The 20011-nt window shown below is 37.7% G+C and overlaps 1 protein-coding gene across 7 annotated transcripts; it reads right to left on the bottom strand.

Moving 5' to 3' along the window:
- Positions 1-8827: 8827 nt before the first annotated feature.
- On the bottom strand, positions 8828-19998 carry Znf189 (zinc finger protein 189). Of its 7 annotated transcripts, none has more exons than XM_071600788.1 (4): positions 19649-19998; positions 19260-19405; positions 18824-18908; positions 8828-11563 (listed from the first exon to the last, which is right to left on the bottom strand). In XM_071600788.1, exons 3-4 carry the CDS (start codon positions 18855-18857, stop codon positions 9843-9845), a joined length of 1755 nt encoding a protein of 584 aa, XP_071456889.1. In that variant the 5' UTR covers positions 18858-18908; positions 19260-19405; positions 19649-19998; the 3' UTR covers positions 8828-9842. The 7 variants fall into 7 exon arrangements, with proteins under 7 accessions (XP_071456889.1, XP_071456890.1, XP_027786751.1 ...); XM_071600789.1 differs by having other exon boundaries at positions 18824-18905; XM_027930950.3 differs by lacking the exons at positions 19260-19405; positions 19649-19998 and adding exons at positions 12908-13026; positions 14334-14391 and having other exon boundaries at positions 18824-18910.
- Positions 19999-20011: the final 13 nt, after the last annotated feature.

The raw sequence follows: 20011 nt of genomic DNA, 5'->3' as shown, positions 1-20011 counted from the left end.
TTCTAGGTGTCTGGGTAGGAGACTCGACAGGGAACAATCTTTCAATCAATCCTGGAAATTAGACAAAATTAGATTGGAAACTTCTGGAAAAACAATATGTGCTAAATTTCAGACACAGGGGAGAAACTAACTCAGTTGTTAAAATATAAATATGAATATCAAAGATCTGATGACTTTCACACAATAGTTTCCTTACACTTCCAGCTCCCCAGGCTCAAGAGTATTCATCCAAGAAAAGAACAGTCTTTAAAAGAAAACCAGTTCTCCTTCCAAATAACAACTACAGAGTAAAACATCTCAAAAGCTAAAGGGAAAGTAGATCTTATGAAAAACCTTACCACTGGAAGGTTATGAAGGAGACAACTGCAACCTAAAAATAAATAAAATGTTCTGTAACTCTTCTGTTGGTATTGGGTTTGATTTTCTGCTGTTGTTGACAGGCTCAGTTTATTTCATTGTCTTTGACTCTTCTAGACATGACTGGCATTAATGGTCAGGGGCCTCAGCTTTGGCTACTCATTGGAGTCAAATGGTAGATGCTCAGGATACACCTTAGCCCAATTAAATCAGAAACTCTAGATGTGGACTCCTCAAATTATCACATTTTTTAAAAGCTCTCTTGGTGATTTGAATGTGCAGCTAAGTTTGAGAATGTTGTAAAATTAAAGCCATGCACAGTATGAAGCCAACTAAAATGCAAAATGATTTCTAGTAACTTGGGATAGATGTGACTTTGATGCTTGGAACATTCCTCTTCAAGTGCCCAGGTTGGTGACACAGGACTACATTTCCCTCTGCATGGTCAACCACATTCCCTAGTTTTGCAGTAAATAATATTCATGTAATTAGAATTTGTTGACTTTCAATGCTCAGGATTAATCTATAGAGAAAGCATGTGAGAAAAATCATACTTATAAAAGCGAATTTGAACATTATAACTTTGGACAATACTGAAATAATTTAACTGACAGAGGGTGGGACATATAAGGGTATAAAGAAGTAGAGGACAGCAAAAGGAGTCAGGAATATTATGTAAAACTGATGGGTTAAGAAATAGTGCTGTAAGTCTATCTAGGTGATAAAGGAAATAACATAAATCACCAAAATTCACATATGTATAATTAAAATATAGAAGAGGGAAGAAAACTTAATTCCTTATCTTGAACAGTACAAAGATGAAAGATAGTGCTTTGAGTAAATAAATTTAAAAATAGAGCCATAAACATACTATCTAGACTAAAAAAGACAGAATTGGTCCAAAGAGGCTTGAGGAGAAAGACCTGGGAATAAGGTAAAGGAAAAATGACTTTTTCTTACTTTATACCCTCTATAACATTTGACTATTTATTGCCATATACTTGTCATTAGTTTTTTCTTAAAAAAAGTATTTACTTAAGCAATTCAGTCCTTCCTCAGAGGTCATTTAGCCAAGAGTTTCATTTGACACACGAGAATACCAAACCCAGAGCAGTTAAATTACATGCCAAGGGTCACACAGTTAAAATTTTTATCCAGACACAACTAAACCTGTTCTGTAAAGACACTTCTTAGATTCCCATTTAGTGGTTGAGCATGGATTTCTAACCAATGTTGAGTTCTTTATATCTTAGGCTAAGATATAAATATGAATTATGTTTCACTGGGAATGAAGATTTATATAATACATTTTCTGTAGCTCCCATCTGAAATTCTTGCCCACTAAAGGACTACAGTTACTTTGAAATCTCAATTCCAGTAATTTCCTATATTCAGGGTAAAATGAAGACAAGTGTTATGAAGCTTCAGATTTCAAAGATCAACTCTGTGATCACTAAATACATTGGTGGCTTCCTAGCTTTACCTACTTTGTCAGATTTATTCTAGGGGTGACTGAACACATACCAAAAATAAAACCTGGTACTAGATATAGAAAGGAATCAGTAGAAGTTTCATCTTTAGGGCATCTTCATACCAAATGAGCTCACATAGCTCAGCAAGACACACACAAGCTGTTGTTGACGAGGGGTGGGTTACTGGGAAGGAGAGTCTAATCAGATGGTTGGATGTAACAAAGCAGGAGATGGCATATGGATTAGCTATCACAGGATGATACAAGGAAGGAGAACTGCCTTTGTGCAAGAAAACATTTTGATAAGTCACTAGAATATGATACTTTGAGGGTACGAATATCAAAAGCCAAGGCCACAAAAAAAATGACTAAATGCTGAAAGGAACAAAAACAGGAAACTGTTTTTGCTCTAAAGAGGGAGAAGGAGAGAAAGGACAGAATGGGCAGAGAAATGAGGGAAGAAAGGCGTGGGAAGCCATTCTCACACGTGACTGGGCAACTCCCAGTTTGGGTCTGAGGCGCTCTGGCTAACTTTGTCGGAGCTTTCCCAGCCCTCTCCTGATGAGAGAGCCCGTCCGTGTGGGGGTTTGACTGACCACTGACCCTGACCTTGGAGTGTGGCCCCCCTCAACCTTCATTGGATGGAATTCTCCCCTGAATTTCTTGTTCCCCAATAAAAGGCTACTCCCTGGTGTGCTCGCTCTCTCTCTCTCCTGCTAGCCCTGAGTAATCCTTGCTGCCTTACCGGGCGGTTAGAGGTGGGAACCAGAGAGGGGAGCCGTCTCGGACCTGGTCATAGAAAAAGGTAACTGAGTCTGTATGTTTTATTTCGATCTCGCTAGCTAACTTTTATGCCAAGAACCTCATTAATGAAACCAGTGCGCTGGTCGCATGGTGGAGAAAGGGAGAAAAGAAAAAGAAAAGGAGACAGGAAGATGTTAGGGCAATATGTAATTAAGGGGTCATGACTAAAGGACTTTGAATAAGAGAAACTCGTAATACCAAAGATATTTGTCTTCTTGAGATGAAAAGCTTAGTTTTACATATGAGTCTGCATTATGCAAGATACTGAGATGAGTTGTTAACAATTCATAATGTGAATGAATTCAGCAGAAACAGAAGCTAACTGTGACAGAATATGGACCTAAGAAACTTACAGAAATCTTGGGGCAGGCTTTAGGCAAAGTAAGAATGGGTCCATTTGATTTAGCCCTCTCAGGGAAAAGACACCTACTGACATACAGATGTCGCTCACAGCAACAGAGGAAATGGCTCCAGTGTGCTAAGGAAGTTGTCCAGAGTCACATAACCAGTTAGTGAGACTTGGGCCAGTGTGATGTGTAAAGGCCTCTTGGAAGGGTGTTCTCATGATAGTTCAAAGCAGAGGTTCTGGAGTTAGCCTAAATGCAAATGCTGGCTCTGCCATTTATTAGCTTTGTGACCTTAGGCAAACAACCTTCCTATGGTTCAGTTTCTTAATCTCCAAAATAACTAAAAGTATATTTTCACATTTTATTGAGAAAGTAAATGAGTCAATAACACATCTCGGTAATAGGTTCACATCTCTTATGATATCCAAAAAGCTCTGAAAACCAAAAGTTTGCAGGGAATTATTCAGTGGCAAAATCTGACACGAGTCTATCCATTATTATTCCACTTGATGTGATGCAGAATATTAGTGTGATCGATAGTAGGTGCTGCCTGAGACCCTGCAGAGAGGGTTATAAAAAATTCTGATTTCCAAAACACGTATAGTCTCAAGGTTTTTTGGATAATGAATTGTAAACCTTTCCTTAGTACAATATCTGCCACACTTCGAGAACAGCAGATAAACTGCCCATGTTCAATAGACCCTGGGGGGCTCCTGCAATGTTACCAAGTCCCTAAGTCCATATCTAGAAAGGATGAATTAAGAGACAGTAGTAATGTAAAGCTCAACACAGCCAGTCATAGCTCTTTCCATTACTCAAAAATGATTTTCTGGCTGCAACACATTCTGTCCTAGGCTTCTTGAAATAGTGTAACCACTCAGTACTGGATATCAAATATACATAAATATACATAGAAATCAGTCAACAAATATTCACTCAGCTCCTACTATATGTTCAGTGCTATAAAGATACTGCATGGTCCTTACAAGCTCACTATTGAGATGAGGAAGATAAGGATACAGTTAAGAAACAAAGTGGCATACCATAATGTGCTAAATTACCGTGACACAGTCTAGCTGCCAAGATCCAAAGGGAAGGTATTCTTTATAGAGGCAAGATAATGAGCTGCAGGCAGTTCATTACAGGTTATATGATCTTGGTAAAGTCTCTTCGAGCCTCAGTTTCTATATCTGTAAAACTGTGGTTTTGAGGGCTAGCATAGTTAATGTACAATGCCCCATACATAAGTAGTGAATAAATACTAGTTATATTTTTTCTTGTCAGCCAGCTCTTGAACAACAGTCGCTTAAGTGGGAATGAATGTGAACTGTGTGTCCTGACTAGAGTACAGACTATATCTGTTGAGGGAATTGCAGATCATTCCAGAATGTTGAGGCCAAGTGCAATGGCATTGGAGGTGGTGGGTTGGTAAAGGATATTTTGAAAACTTTTGAAGTGATGAGAAATAGAGAACTATGGATGATTTTTAAGGAAAAAAATGACACATGAGTATTCCTGAAAATTACTTTCAGAAAGTAGTGGATCAGGAGGAAAATAAGAGCCAGGTAAATGTCTTTAACAATCCATCAAGGGCCTGGACTGTCTGTGGTGGGGTGGGTGAGTAGACACGGCATCTTCAGACTGGGGAAAACAATGAACTCTCCTTATGTAGCAGTCATTTGCCACCCTAATAAAGTCTCTGCACCCTGATAGACAAAACACTAGGGACAAATAAAAGCTCAAGAGGCTGGGGTTGTGGCTCAGTGGTAGAGCACTTGCCTCACATGGATGAAGCACTGAGTTTGATCCTCAGCACTACATATAAATAAATGAATAAAATAAAGGTTCATCAACACTAAGAAAACAAAACGAACAAAAAAAGAATTAACCTAACTTTAAAAAAATAAATCAATAAAAGCTCAAAGTTCATCTTTACACAGTTTTCAAAAAGGGACTCAACTACACGTACAGCCCTTTGAATACTGTGGCACATGAAAAATAGGGCATGTTCTAAACATAGCACAAATTCTGGCAGTTTAAGACAGTCAGGGCTAGGCTGTAGCTTAAGGTCTCAGGTGTCAAGAGAGATCCATGCTGCCTTCCTGAGATCTTAAAACACAAGACATATTTCTGCAGCCACTTCCAACTTTTCTTTATCCTGCCCATTTCTACCTTGGGGAATTTACCAAAGAAGTCAGAGTACACCTCTTGGTTCCAGGGATGCAATGACTGTCATGTGATATGGAAGTTTACCTTAGCTGTTGGACCAACATGAGAAACCTGTCCTTTAAAGCTTGGCTCCTGGATAGGAAACAATACAGGCAGAGGCGCACACCATATTTCATTTGTGCAAGATGTATAGCTAACCAAACCTCAGTGTTTAGGAAATTTAGGTGATTTTTCTCCAGTCTTTTACTGTATGTATTATATATAGCACACTATTCATTCTGCAAGTCTCCTTGAGGACAAAGGGCTGTCAATACAACTGGGCATTTTATACTTACAGAAAATACATAGCATATGGCAGGTACTTTAGAACTACATGATAGTTGAACTTATAATACCTTTGAACTAAACATGCTCACATCTTAGTTATAGAAATGACTTAATAAAAAAGAAAACAATCAACCAACCCCCACCAAGACCACTTCTAAAGTAAGCAAAGAAGGAACATCACAGGTAGAACATGAAAAATAGGGTATTTAAGTTTTGGAACAGCAACTATCTTGGAACAGTAACTTTAAAATGACTGGACTATCTGAACTAGATTTTAAAAGTTGAAATTTATTCTGCAAGCAAATACTGTGCTCAAATGGGTATGTTGTATATGCCTCTAGACTGGCTAATGATATACTCCCTTAGGAAGATAGATGAATGTGTTGCTAATAAAAAGTACAGAGAAATGGATAATTATAGTAGTTTTCAGTCTTTGCCACCAGGCTCCTTTTACCTGCTCATATAAAAATTTTATCTGCTAACCAATAATTTGTTTCATTTACTTAAACCCTAATTTCCTTTCAAAATTGTTCCATGTTAATTCCCAGAAAGAATTTGAGTAATTCCATCAAGTTCATAGTCTTGTACTTCAGCTGGGCTCTATACAAAACCCCAGGCCCTCCCAAGTTTTTGTTTTCTCTTCCATGCTCCCCAGCTGCTCCTTCAAACCTTTAATTTTGACAAGGCCCAACTCTGCCCCAAATCACATCCAGCTTTCCTCCTTCCCTCAGTCTCCAAACATAAACTCGCTTATTTTTTTTTAATGGATCACCTCATGTGAATTCAATTTCTTCATCTCTTGAACAAGACAGTGAATCTGTCCTCTTCCCTTTTCTCCCAAATTGGAGGAAGATGGTCTCCAAATGCTAGGACCATTAATGCTAGGATTCAGTTATCCTCCTGATCTTCCTTATCCTTCAACTGGCTATCTTTTCAGAACATAAAAATGTCAATTTTTCCTTAATCTCAATCTACAGCCCTCTTTGTAAATTTAATTTTTAATTGACAAATAATAATCATATACATTTATGGAGTACAGTATGATATAGCCCTCTTTATTTTCACACACTAGTCATCTACTTTTATTGCTTTTTATAGACCAGTAACATGGATAAAAAGAATTACAAATAAAGGGTTACCATTTGCTCTTTCATCTAGGATATATATTAAACAATGTATCCTCCCATCACTATTATTCATAAAAAGGACTTATTTTAAACAGGGCATAATTTTAGAATAAAGGTCTTTAACCACTTCAGCTTTACAAAGATACTATCTTTTTCTTACTTTTACCACTTGAATGTAATAAAATTTTTGTCTGAATTGGCACATTTAGGAACTGATGACCTACACTCTCCAGATACCATTTCACCCTCTGAAAATGTTTTTTTCCCAGCTCTAGAAGCTGCTCTTATAGAAACTCATTACTTCCTAATGAACAAGTCCAGAGGACACTCTTTAGCTCTTCCTCTGCCTTGCTGCAGCACTCTTCCAGGTCACTTTCCTATGGCAGTCATTACTACATGCTGGCCTTCCACGCTTCTGCTGCCCCTCCCTCAGATCCCTTTGTATCTTGCACATGGGATTCATGCCCTCTGGACTTTTCTAGTTTTATTCTTTCCTTGAAATTTAAATCTGCCTCTTTCCAGTTCTGGTAAATTGCTACATCAAATTCTAACCCAGTCTCTTCTGTAAGCACCACATCCTTATGTCCAATTGCCTCTCAACATCTTAATTGTCTCATGGGCAGACCAAGTTCAAAACAACTTCAACAATCACCTGTTTCTATACTGTGACACCCACCCCATTTTAGCAGTTAAGAGCATTAACACCCACCTACACTCAAAACTTCTAATTCTTTACCTTTTTCTTTCAATTACCAACTGCAGACAAATACTTCTCAAATCTGTCTCCTCATGTTCCCATTGGCTTAGCTGAAGCATCATAATCTCTCAACTGTTTTATAAGGACCTGTTTAGCTTCTTCATATGGAAACCATAAATTCTTAGAACAATTATTTTGCATGTCCTGTTTTCTGAGTAAGACCCATCGATCCAAGAAAGATCAAGTAGTATGAGCCTAGACCTTTTCCCTCCCATTCACCTCCATAATGACTGGTGAGTTAAAATGGAAAACAATCTCCTTAGCAGAACTCTCTCCATCTGCCTTCTTTAAGCTCTGCCTTTCCTCACTTTCACATTCCTGACTGAGCCCCTAGGCTGCCACTCTATACTCTGTAGCTTCCAGGTTATCTCAGACACTACTTGTTATCTTCACTGGTACTCATCTTTCAGTCTCATCCCAATGGACTCCTTTCAAATGACTTAACTTTTTCCTTCCCTTCTTTTCTAGGATCTTCATTTTCCTCTGCATTCATCTATCATTTTCATGCGAAACAAAATAACTTTAAAAAAAAATCATTTTTGGCTGTTTTTTTATTTTTTTGTTTTTTGAGATGATCCTGCCCATGAGTGCAATAGATCCTCCCATCTCACCTGGCCATCGGCTGTTTATAAAAAGCAATGAGTTGTATATATAGTCAAAAACTGTCCACTGCTACAGGAGTTTTGTCACTCCAGATTCATATCCAAGGATGTTAAAAATTATTCAATTCTAGTAGGAGTATCTCATACAACCATGGCCAAGAATTAACATGAGGAAAATATAAACAGCTACGGGTTATAATTCCAGTGAAAAAGTAAAGTTGTTTGTGTGCCTTCCATTGAAGGTTTGTACTAGGTTTTTAAAAATACTGAGCACAGGTCTAAGAACCTCATTATTAGTTGAGATCTCATTATTAGCCTGGGAACCACTGTTAAAAAAAGAAAGTTGACTATCCAGGAAAGGAGGGTAATTCTGTGGACTCAGGTACAGTCTGTTATTTTTCATACTTTCCATTGGGTGACAAGTATTTGTTTTGAAATCTTAACTTAAATCTTAAAATATAAGTACCTAACTTAAATAGGTCTATTTCTACACATGTATAATTGCCACATTTATATGCATACGCATACATGAACACATGTGCTATTGTGCTATTCACAATGAGAAGATGAAAATTGGAGGTTATTTTTAAAATGGCTGTGGTATAGGAAAAAGGGTGTTTGCTCAAACTGTTAGGAAGTTAGAATTAGTGAGTTCTGATAATTTGGAATTCTATATTCAGAAATTAGAGAACCTGGACTTAAGCTTATTTTGATCTAGTCTAAAAAAAATTAACTAGCCATAGGCAGAATGAGTTCCTTCAAATACTTGATTTTAATTTTAAAAACACAGTAATGTAGTTGATAGGACTGGTTTTAATAAAAAACTCCTACATGAAGCAAAAAAAACCAAAACCAAAACCAAAACAAAAACAAAACTGGTTTTAATTGATTCAAATGATGACTTAACAGGTTTATAAAACAACCATTAACTAAAGGAAGCCCTAGAACCAGAAATAAAAAATTTAAAATTGCATGCAAAATCTAGTTACCATAAAACCCAAAGCAATACCAAAATATCTCAAGCTTCCTAGCATAAACTCCAAGTCTTTTTATTTCCAATTCTTGGTAACCAAAATATGTACACTTTCACATGCTCCTTGGTTGTGCAGGAATAAGCTTATTCGTATAGTATTACAAATATCTTTCACAGATGGGACAGCACAAAAGAACAGTTATCTTCTACTTTTTTAGGCCCATCTTGGGGGGAAAAAGGCACTCCCAAAGATTGCTTGGTAACACCTTTGCTAGGTGAGGTTGGTTAATTACTCACATGATCTTTACACGTAAACTTAATAGTTCACTCATTTCACTGATCTGGGAATAACTAGGCACTGGAACTGCCTTTTATTAACTCACATGCCGAACAATTAACTTTCTTAAATAAATGACAAAAACTTTGTATACTGATTTCAAAAACAACTGAGCTTTGTTTGACAACTTACATATGCTTAATCACTAGGCTTTGGCATGCACAGCCAAACATAATGGAATTGAAAGGACCACCATGAAGATGGTGGCAGAAGATTCTCTGAATCATTATTCTCAGTTTTCTAACTCAGCTGCTCCCAGTTTCCTTGCACTAATTCAACTTTGTCCTTTAGAGCACTTCCATGTTCTACACCTGGGTTCAACTTCTCTGCTGAAAGATTTGTTAAAAGACACTTAAATTAGTAAGTCTTAGTCCATGATCATGAAAACAGAGTAATTAGAAGTCAACTGGCCATGGACATGTGTCCATCATTCACAGGATCTTTAGAAACCATTTGCCTGAAGCCAAGGACAATTTGCTTTACCAGAAAATTTGACTCATATTGAGCCAGACTAAAACTACACTTGGGTAGATAATCTCAAATTAAACTGAGCCTACTTATTTCTCTACACTTACTGCATCCATGCAGTATGCAATTTTTGATGCTGAATAAGAGATATATGGCAATTGAAGGCTTCACCACAAGCATCACATTCATGGGTTTCTTGAGTTTTCACCTCTGCATGGATCTTCTGATGGTTGACAAGGCTGCGCTGTTGACTGAAACTTTTGTCACATTTCTCACACTTGTAAGGTTTCTCTCCTGTGTGTATTCTCTGGTGTTGAATAAGACCTGAGTTCCGGCTAAAGGCCTTCCCACATTCCTCACATTTATGGGGCTTATTACCTGTGTGAACACCCTGATGTCGAATGAGATTACAAAGCTGACTGAAGCTTTTGCCACACTGTCTGCAGAGATAGGGTCTCTCACCAGTGTGGATTCTCTGATGTTCTATGAGAAATGAACTCCGACTAAAGCTTTTCCCACAAACAGTACACAGATAGGGCTTTTCACCAGTGTGGATTCTTTGATGCTGTACAAGATGAGCACTAACACTAAAAGTTTTCCCACATTCATCACATTTGTAAGACTTTTCCTTAGGGTAGACCTCCTGCTGTATAACAAGACTGCAATTTGGATCAAAAGTGTCCTTAGTTTCACTGTATGGATAAGTCTTCTCCCTGGTGTGGATTCTCTGATGCTGAATAAGACCTGAGCTTCTACTAAAGGCTTTTCCACATTCCTCACATTTATGAGGTTTGTCTCCTGTGTGAATTCTCTGATGACGAGTAAGATTGCAAAGCTGACTAAAACTTTTCCCGCACTCTTTGCACTGATAAGGCCGTTCACCGGTATGGATCCTCTGATGTTCAATAAGGAATGAGCTCCTACTAAAGCTTTTTCCACATTCTATACAAAGGAAAGGTTTCTCACCAGTGTGAATTTTTTGGTGTTGTATAAGGTACGTACTTAATCTAAAGGCTTTCCCACATTCACCACATTTGTGGGGTCTTTCCCCAGTGTGGATTCTCTGATGTTCAATGAGCAATGAATTTCGGCTAAAGCTTTTCTTACATTTGGTACAGTGATAGGGTTTCTCATCAGTGTGAGTTCTCTGATGCTGAATAAGGTGTGACTTCCAACTGAAGGCTTTCCCACAGTCACTACATTTATGGGGTTTCTCACCTGTATGGATCCTTTGATGTTTAACAAGGCTCCTTCTCTGACTGAAGCTCTGTTTGCACTGATTACACTGGTAGGGTCTTTCTCCAGTGTGGATTCTCTGGTGTCTAATAAGGGTTGAGCTCACACTAAAGGTTTTTCCACAGTAATTACACTCATAGGGTCTTTCCCCAGTGTGAATTCTCTGATGTTCAATAACAAATGAACTGCGACTGAAACTCTTCCCACATTCATTGCACTGAAAAGGTTTCTCACCAGTATGGACCCTTTGATGTTGAATGAAATGGGCCTTGCGGACAAAACCTTTTCCACATTCTTCACATTTATGGCATTTTTCTTCTGAGTTTTGTTTCTTATGAATAACATTAGTGTTTCCTCTGAATATTTTCTGCTCCTGGGTCAAAGATTCCCGTGGTATTTCCCATAAGAAGATACCTCTCTGTTTATCTAATCTACCAACAAGTTCAAAGGTTTCTCTACCCATGGGATCCTGGTCAATCTCACTTTTGATTCTTGTAACTATTACACCCTGTGGCTCCACTTCTTCCTCAATTTCCTCAATTTCTTGTTTTACAGTTGGTTCTTCATCCTTATCTCTGTTCAAAACATCTGGAATAAATAATAAATATAATCCAAACATCAGCCAAGCTCTTCAAAGGCAAGAAGAAACTATTAGAAAAATAAGGTAATCAAGGGGTTGGGGATGTGGCTCAAGTGGTAGTGCGCTTGCCTGGCATGCATGAGGCACTGAAAGTTCGATCCTCAGCACCACATAAAAATAAAAAAGATATTGTGTCCACCTAAAACTAAAAAATAAATATTGGGAAAAAAAAGAAAAATAAGGTAATTGAGCTGGATATTGTGGTGCATATCTGTAATCTCAGCTACTAGGGAAGAAGCCATGGCAGGAGGATTATAAGTCTGAGGCGCCAGCCTGAGCAACTTAGTGAGACTGTCTCTAAATAAAAAATAAAAAAGGGTTGGGGATGTGGTTGTTATAAAGTGCTCCTGGGTTCAATCTCCAGTACAAAAAAAAAGGCTACTATACTTAAAAAAATTTATTACCTCAGAATGGTACCGTGAAGATTAAATTATATAAATATTACTTCTTCTAATTATTTTTAAGAGGTAAGATCTTGTTTAAGGCTGGCCTTAACTCCTGGGCTCAAGAGATCCTCTTGCCTCAGCCTCCCAAATAGCTGGGATGACAGGCATGTAACACTGAGCCTGACGTAATATTATTATTTAATGTAAGTTATCTGATGAAATAAACTGGCTTTTTTGGAGAAGGGTATCAAGATTGTTCAGGAGGCAGAGAATGAGATAGTAGGAGCAAGTAGAACTGGGGTGAAGAGCTATCAAATCAATACTGATACAAAGTAAGATGGGTAAACAAAGAAAGAAAACAAGTAGGTGGGATTAACTGATCTAACAAAGAAGAAAGGATACTATGGAACAAAAACAGTAAGGTCAGAAAAATTTAGGATGAGAAAGCATTACTGGAATCTGGGCAGAATAAATAGACCAGTTCATAGAAGGAACACATAAGAGGATCCTGGGACAGATTTTAAAAAGAAGGAGGAGAAGGAGAAGAAGCAGCAGCAGCAGCAGCAGCAACAGCAGGGAAAGTTACAATTTATTCATTAATAAGAATTTATTCATTGGCCCGATGAAGTAAGCCAGGATTGAAAGATAAGTCATAAAGCTCCATATCAGATGAAATGGATATTTATTAAAAATGAGGAAATAAAATAATAAACACGATGTTAAGAAATAAGTAGCTCCTATGTTGATAAATGGGTCTTTAAAAAAAAAGGTTGAAGTGTCATGAAGTGTTTTGTTTATTTTTTAAGGCTATGGTCTAGAAAGAATAAATAAAATAAGTATAAAGGAACATGGTCAGAGAAATGGAAGAAATGAAAAAAGTCTGCAGCAGTTTACGACTTCACTTACCACAAATCATAATACATTCTTCAAGTACAAATGATTCTCAACCTTCTGAATATATAAGACCCAAGGTTCATCACCTTTTTTCAGCTGACAATCTGTATTACATCTGAGAAATAAAAACCCTGCAGATGTTGAAGAAAAGATAGCATAATAATCTAATAACACAGTGGTCTATAGGACAATTAAGCCTGCCTCTTGACTTCTTTCCTGATTTTCCATTTCTCTTGACACCTCATAATCCACAAGAAGATTTAATCACTATGAAATTTATTTTTGACCTTAATTCTTTTCATAATCCTCTTCTCTCAATGTTCTTATATTTTAAATGTGTCGTTAACTATGAATTTTCTTTTGACTTACTTCAAACCAGTTAAGCTATTTTATTAAAAGTAAAACAAACTTACTTCTCTTATTCTCCTAAGCAACTACTAGAACCTCAACTTCTTCTAGGGTACTTACAATATCCCCTCTGGAATTCACTTTCAGTGGACACTAAAGTCCTAGATTTCTCCTGCTTTCTTATTATTAACCAATCACCAAAATCATGAAATCCTTTCTAGTGTCTACAGTCTCCTTTTAACTCTCACAATCATTCAGCTATCTAATAATCTGTGGCCCTGATCTTTCTTTAGGCTACCCTCACATTATATTTGCCTGATTCCAGAGATGTTTAGAAAATGGAATTCTATTCATGTCATCACTTATAGATTCAGCAGCAACATATCATTTTAAGATCAAATCAAAGCTCTTTATTATGACACTCAGAACTCTTCATGACATGGTCTCTAATTCCCAACTCAATCCTCCTACCTACTTATCATACTTTATGCAGGTAACCTGCTTGTGTTAGTCCTTCATGCTCTATCCTTGCATTTTCTATTTATTAAGTGTCCCTCTGCATTGCTTACTAGGCAACTCTTGGTTCTTTAAGACTCAGTTCAAAGCAATAGTTCCTCTACAAAGACTTTGCTAAGTCCACTAGACAGATTTAGGTGTTCTAATTTTCTTATTACCAATTCTGTATTACTGTCCATAACCCCACAGTGTTGCCAATAGATGCCATTATTAACATTTTTAACTGTTATGTGTTGGTCTCTTTCATTGGATCAAAAAGTCATTGTGGGAAAGAAAGTCTCTATAATGTTTACCCAGTGGATATTGTACTGGGTAAAATTACTCGAAGAAATAAGACAAAGTTAACATCACTTAAAGGTGATATGAAGTCTACTTAAAACTTTCTGAGTCAAATGAAAATATAAATAGTAAAAACAAGATTAAAAAAATTAGTTCTTATTACAAATAAAACCGGTCAGTAAATACTAGAGAAAAATAAAATGTTCTTCACAGTAGTAACAAAAAAATATAAAACCTAAGGAATAAATACAGCAAGAAATGTTCTAGTGAGTTTTAGTGAGGCATGGTGGCATACCTCTGTAGACCCAGGAACTCAGGAGGCTGAAGCGAGAGGACTACTTGAGCAACACAGACTATACCTCAAAAAGAAAACAAAAATTAAATAAAATGTACAAGACATGTAAAAATAACCTGTAGAATTTTTCTGAAAGAAAAAAAGACAGTTAAATAGTCAATCAACTGGCTAAAGAGATTCAATATTATAAAGACAGCGATTCTTCCCAAACTAATCTATGAAACTAATAATATTACAATCAAAATCACATGAATCAATTAAAAAAATCTAAATTTCAACTGAAAGAATGTATGCAACTAACTTGTTAAGTACATCCTGAAAAAGAATACTGAAGACTGACTTATCTTAAGAAACATAAAATATAATATATTGTTAAAGTAAAGGAAATGACGACACTGGCATAAAAACAAATAGGTTAACAGAATAGGAAGATGAATAAAATAAGTGTAGGCTTCCATACAAAGTAGACTTGAAATGATTATCTATTACATCCAGCTTGGTGATTATGTTCTATGTTTATATATCTTCCCACCCTGTGGTCATTGCTCATTTATTCATAGTATGCATCTGACTCAATGTGGATGTGTCTCCAGGAATGTGGAAACTGAAATTAAAATAGCTAGTTAATCTAAATGTGGTTAGAACTGTAAACTATCAACTCAGAAGCAAAAAGGGCAGAAGCATATGGGCATAAGGACTGAAAACTAATCTGCCAAGGGGGAGCGTCATGGACTAAATGGTGTATCCCCTTTGAAAATTTAAATGTTGAAACCCTAAGCCCCAATGTAATAATATTTGGAGGTGAAGCCTTTGGTGGGTAATTAGGTTTAGATGAGGTCATGAGGGTAGAGTCCCCATCATGGGGTTATAATGCCGCCCAGTCTACTGTATTTTGTTACAGCAGCCTAAGCTAAGACAAAATAATTTTTTCAGTTCTTGAGATTGATTCAATTTCTGCTTTCAGTCTTTTTCAGATATTCAACTATAATCATGCTCATATGCTGTATAAGACATTCCATATCTTTATAATAATTCCTTTGTTGGTTTATGCTAGATTAAGTTAATTTTAATGTTTTTTAACTCAGTAGTTCTAATACTATGTATGGTAGCTGAGGGGAGAGAAAGAGAAGGTAAGGAGATGGTAAGTGGACAAACTTTTAAGTCAGAAGTCAGGTTGGTGTACTTTTCTTGTAAAGGGCCAGGACAATAGATATTTTTCATTTTGTGAACTATATGGTCTCTGCTATTGTAATAATTAAAGTAATTAAAGACAATAAAGAAATGAGTATGTCTGTGTCAAAAATAGGCCACAGGCCAAATGTGACCTGTGGGCCATATTTGCCAACCTTACTATCCAATGGAGTATAAAACAAACAGTCTTCCTGGTTAACAAAATGGGAGAATGGGGAAGAACTAAAATTTCTAGGGCCTAGCACAGGTTCAATAACAAGTAATTGAATTAATATTTTAAGAAATAATTGAAGAAAGAATATAATTAAAGAAAAAAACAATGAGTTCAATATCTTGTAATTTCAGCAATTCTTAGTTCTGTCCAGTGTGAATCAAGTAGTCTGAAGAGCCAACGTATGGATAAGTTGGCAGTGACTCAAATACACCATGGTATATTAAAAAAAAAAATTAGCAGGTGATACAACTAAAGATTAAAGTAGTATGCAGGAAATAACAGAGGAGACATGAAAACTAGGCAGAAACTATATTAGAGAGGTCCTAGAAATGGTAAGAAATTAAGATTTTTGTATTGTTAGTTATCAGGAACCATCAAAAGTTTTAAGCATAAAATCACTTTGGTAGCAATACATAAAATATATTTTAAAAAAGAGATTGGGGGCCAGGGACTAGTTTAAGGCTATGGCAACAATCCAATCAAGAGATGCTGAGTCTTAAATGAACTGGACTTATTCAGTTTCACAAATATTTAAGAAGCATATAACATAAGCCTGCCTCTGTGGTAAGTGCTGAAGAAATCAAATGAAACAGGTAAAATTATTGTCCTTGTGATAATCAGTGTGGTTAGAGAAATAACAAATAAAGAATGTTTATGGGACAGTAATGTTAAATAGTAGAAATACAGAGAAAGAAATGTTTGACTCTGAAAAGAAGGTCTGTGAGATCTTAATGGATTATCTGAGACTTGCCAGCTAACTTATCTACATGGTCTTCAAAATACAGAAAAGATGATGATGAGAATAACATTCAATACTCATACTGTGCTTCCTACATGATAATCAATGTCCTAAGTGCTTTATACATACACTATCTCAGTAAATATTCACAATAACCTTAAAAGGTTGGTGCTATTATTATTTACATTTTATTAAAAAAAAAAAAGAACTGAGGCACATAGATGTAAAGTAAGTTATCCATAGTCATAAGTCTAGTAAGTGGTAGAAACAGGATTTGAACCCAGGCAGTTAGGTTCCACCTTACTTTTCTTGGGTGGAGATAAAGACTGGAAACTTACCATCACATAATGGCAGCTGATGGCCTGAGGGCCTGTGGGCCATATAGTGTAGATAAGATTATCCAAGCAAAGTGTTCAGAGAGGAAGTCAGAATATAAGATAATGGAGGCAAGCAATAAAGAATTTCAAATATTCATAACGAGGTGGAATAAAATAAGGCCCAGAAAAGAGCCTATTTCATTTGACAATGAAGTTATTATAAATCCCCGCTACACAACTTAAAGGACATACTAGAGGCAAGGCAAAAGGTGTACAGATAATGAAAGGTAAAGTAGTACAGAATAGACATTAACTACTCTTAAAAAACTTGCCTATGAAGAGGATCAGTAGTAAGTTATAGGGAGCAGTAAAAAGGAAACTCTGGTTCAAAGATTTTTTTCTTTCTCCTCACTTCTTCCTCAATTGAAAAAGCCATGAAGAGACCTATCATGAGAATAAAGGTACCAAGAGAGAAGGACTAGAAACTGAAGGCTATTAGGGGAAAAAAGATGTCTGATGATAAGTTTCTGGAGAAAAAATAGGACTAGTTTTAAGTGTGAAATGAAGGCAGAGAATATGAGGGTTCAGGCTTAGTGGCTTCTATTTTCTCTGTGAAATAGAAGGTAAAATCCAGAGAAGGATGGGAAACTCTTAACTTTTTGAAGTAGTAACCAAAAGGATTAGGGAACAAGGCCTGTTAAGGACAACAACAACAACAAAACCCCCAAAAAACAAAAACAGAAAAACACTAAAACCAAAACAAACCAATCAACCCTGCTGAAATATAAACCCTGTGGAAACTAAGGGGGGAAAAAGCTGTTTGTGTGTGTGTGCATGTGTATACACGCATACATATATACATATACATACAAACACACATCATACCCACACATAAGACATCCATCCTTTTGTTAAAGACTGTTCCCTTCAGTTTAGTAACTCAAGTAGAAGAGGGGTAAAAAGTAGATTTTTGTAACAACAGGATTTAAAATTTTCAAATGGACATAATTTATTATGCAGGTGGTAAGAGAGCATGCTGTTAATTAGATGAGTAAGTAGTAAGGAGAGAACTTACATGCACCTTGGTAAAGAAAAGGATACATAAGGGGACAGGAAATACTACTAATAATGAAAAGATAGGAGAGATAGAAGGTAAGAAGTTGCAATGAGCTCCACTAGGACATGTGTTTTAGTCACCATTGTTTAGCCCCAGTCAATACACATCTATTGTCTTGAGTAAGTGATCAGAAAATAGGATGTTGGGGTTTAGTAACTGTCTGTCACAAAAAATTTAAGGGTATGAGTTGGGTAAATGTGGAAAGCAGGGTCTCTAGAGTCAACATGGTTAAGATCCACTGAGGTTCAAGTATTGACTGAGTCACCAATGGTGTGGGTTAAGTACAGAAGACTGAAATAGGTGATAAAGTTATATGTGTGAAGAACCAAAGAAAATGTTGACAGATGATGGTGAAAAGAAATTCAGTGGTTAGGACAAGAGTGCCGAGTCCTCAAAGGAGAGTTTGTTTGAAGATAGAAAGCTACTGCTTTGGGAACAGCATTGAAAAGCAGGAAGAACAGTAACTTCTCCCTTGCAGACTTGAAACAAAGGATGGGGAAGGAGAAGTGGGAGAATAAGCAGCCCCCACTCAAAGGACTGCCAAAGAAGTGGTGTCCTTGGGAAAAAGCCAGGTTTCAGTTAAGGCAGGGAGGGGTAAGGAACATTATGTGAAGAAGAACAGGGACTCCAGAAGGCCAGTGAAAAGGGGTGGGAGGAAAGCAGTGGGAGGATGAGCCAGGAGGGAAAGTACAAAGCAATATGGGAATAAGATGATGAAGTCAGGAAGCCAGAAAAGCTTGCATTATGGTCACTGCAAGGAAGTTAAGAATAAGTGCCATGGAAACAACCAATGGTTGAAAGGTTTGAATCAGAACTTTAGAACAAAGCAGTTTTGGTACTGGTTCAAACATTCTAAGTCTGATTACCAGTGCCTTCTTGGATATTTTAGTTACAGAAACAACAGGTTCTTACCCAGTGAGACCAGGTTTCCATAATTCTCCATCATGACATCTTTATAGAGGCTTCTCTGAGCTGGGTCCAGATAATCCCACTCCTCCTGAGTAAAAAACACAGCCACATCCTCAAATGACAGCAACCCCTGAAATAGTATGATTTCTGTAGTCAGTTCCTATTGTCTCAAGGACAATTCTACCAGTGAAAGTGGCAGAAGCTATTACTTATCAGGGCCAGGTGCTCTAGAATGAAGATGGTAACTAAGAATGCCCAAAGGTGCCCAATTCCGGGAACTGACTGCAAAAGACAGGCCCCTCGGATTAGAGGGAAAGTAGGCTGGAATCTTGACCTCAGAAGTGAAAGAACTAAGGATAAAGCATTTTCTGGTTTAATAATTATACCTTAATATTTTAATTTAGAAAACTGCCCCAAGGTCTCTCCAAGCTCCCCTTACCTCACTGTCCCGCTCCAATTCTCTATTCGCATTCGCTTGTGACCCTATTCAATTCAATTCCATCAGGTTCTTTAAGCATCTACTTTGGGTCCAGGCATCATGCCAGGCGCAGAAGACACAGAAGAAGGTCAAAAATGGTGCCTTACCTATAAAAACTCAAAAATGAGAGAGCTAGCTAGGAGCATTCCTAATTTTCTCCAGCCGACTTATTAAGTTGCTCAAGAAAGAAAAGGAGCCAGCGGGCAGATTTTAAGTGAACCGCACCCCAGAGCATCGGCGGGGCCTGGGGGGTTCCTCGCACGGCAATGGCGGTCAGAAAGTTGTGGGGGGTGGAGGCCCAGCTGGGGTACCGGCGAGACAACGGGAATCCCTGGAAAAGGGCGACTTACCTTTGGCTCCAGCGGGGGGCTCGGGGAAGCCATTCTCGCCAGAGAAGAGCGGCGGCCACACGGAAAGGCTCTGGTGAGGCCTAGCCAACTGCTGGAAATTAGGCCCAAACAAGACGAGTTTCCCTGGCTGGGTCCGGCCAGGCCAGGTCCTGCTTCGGTCCCCGAGCGGTCACGTCCCCAGCGGCATATCAGACTCGCTCCCTGGCTGTCCCCCAACCTCGAATCCCCTCCCCTGCCAGGCTGCTCAGTCTTTCAGATCTCGAGAGCCTCCTCTCGGTTGCCAATTCCTATGCCTTACAGCCAAGCTGCTCTGTGACCGTCCGCCCCCGGACCAGAAGGCGTCACCCGGAACCTTCCCGGGAC

The sequence above is a fragment of the Marmota flaviventris genome, chromosome 13, assembly GCF_047511675.1.
Source record: "Marmota flaviventris isolate mMarFla1 chromosome 13, mMarFla1.hap1, whole genome shotgun sequence".
NCBI classification, from domain to species: domain Eukaryota; kingdom Metazoa; phylum Chordata; class Mammalia; order Rodentia; family Sciuridae; genus Marmota; species Marmota flaviventris.
Note: the sequence above shows the minus strand (reverse complement) of the source record. Positions and strands in the feature narration are given on the sequence as shown.

Coding starts and splice junctions, on each gene's coding strand:
- Znf189 (XM_027930948.3), bottom strand. CDS start 19,681: ATGGCTTCCCCGAGCCCCCCGCTGGAGCCAAAG. Junction 18,951..19,648: donor GCCCCCCGCTGGAGCCAAAG/GTAAGTCGCCCT, acceptor ATACTATTTCAG/GGGTTGCTGTCATTTGAGGA. Junction 11,564..18,823: donor TGGAAACCTGGTCTCACTGG/GTAAGAACCTGT, acceptor TATTTATTCCAG/ATGTTTTGAACAGAGATAAG.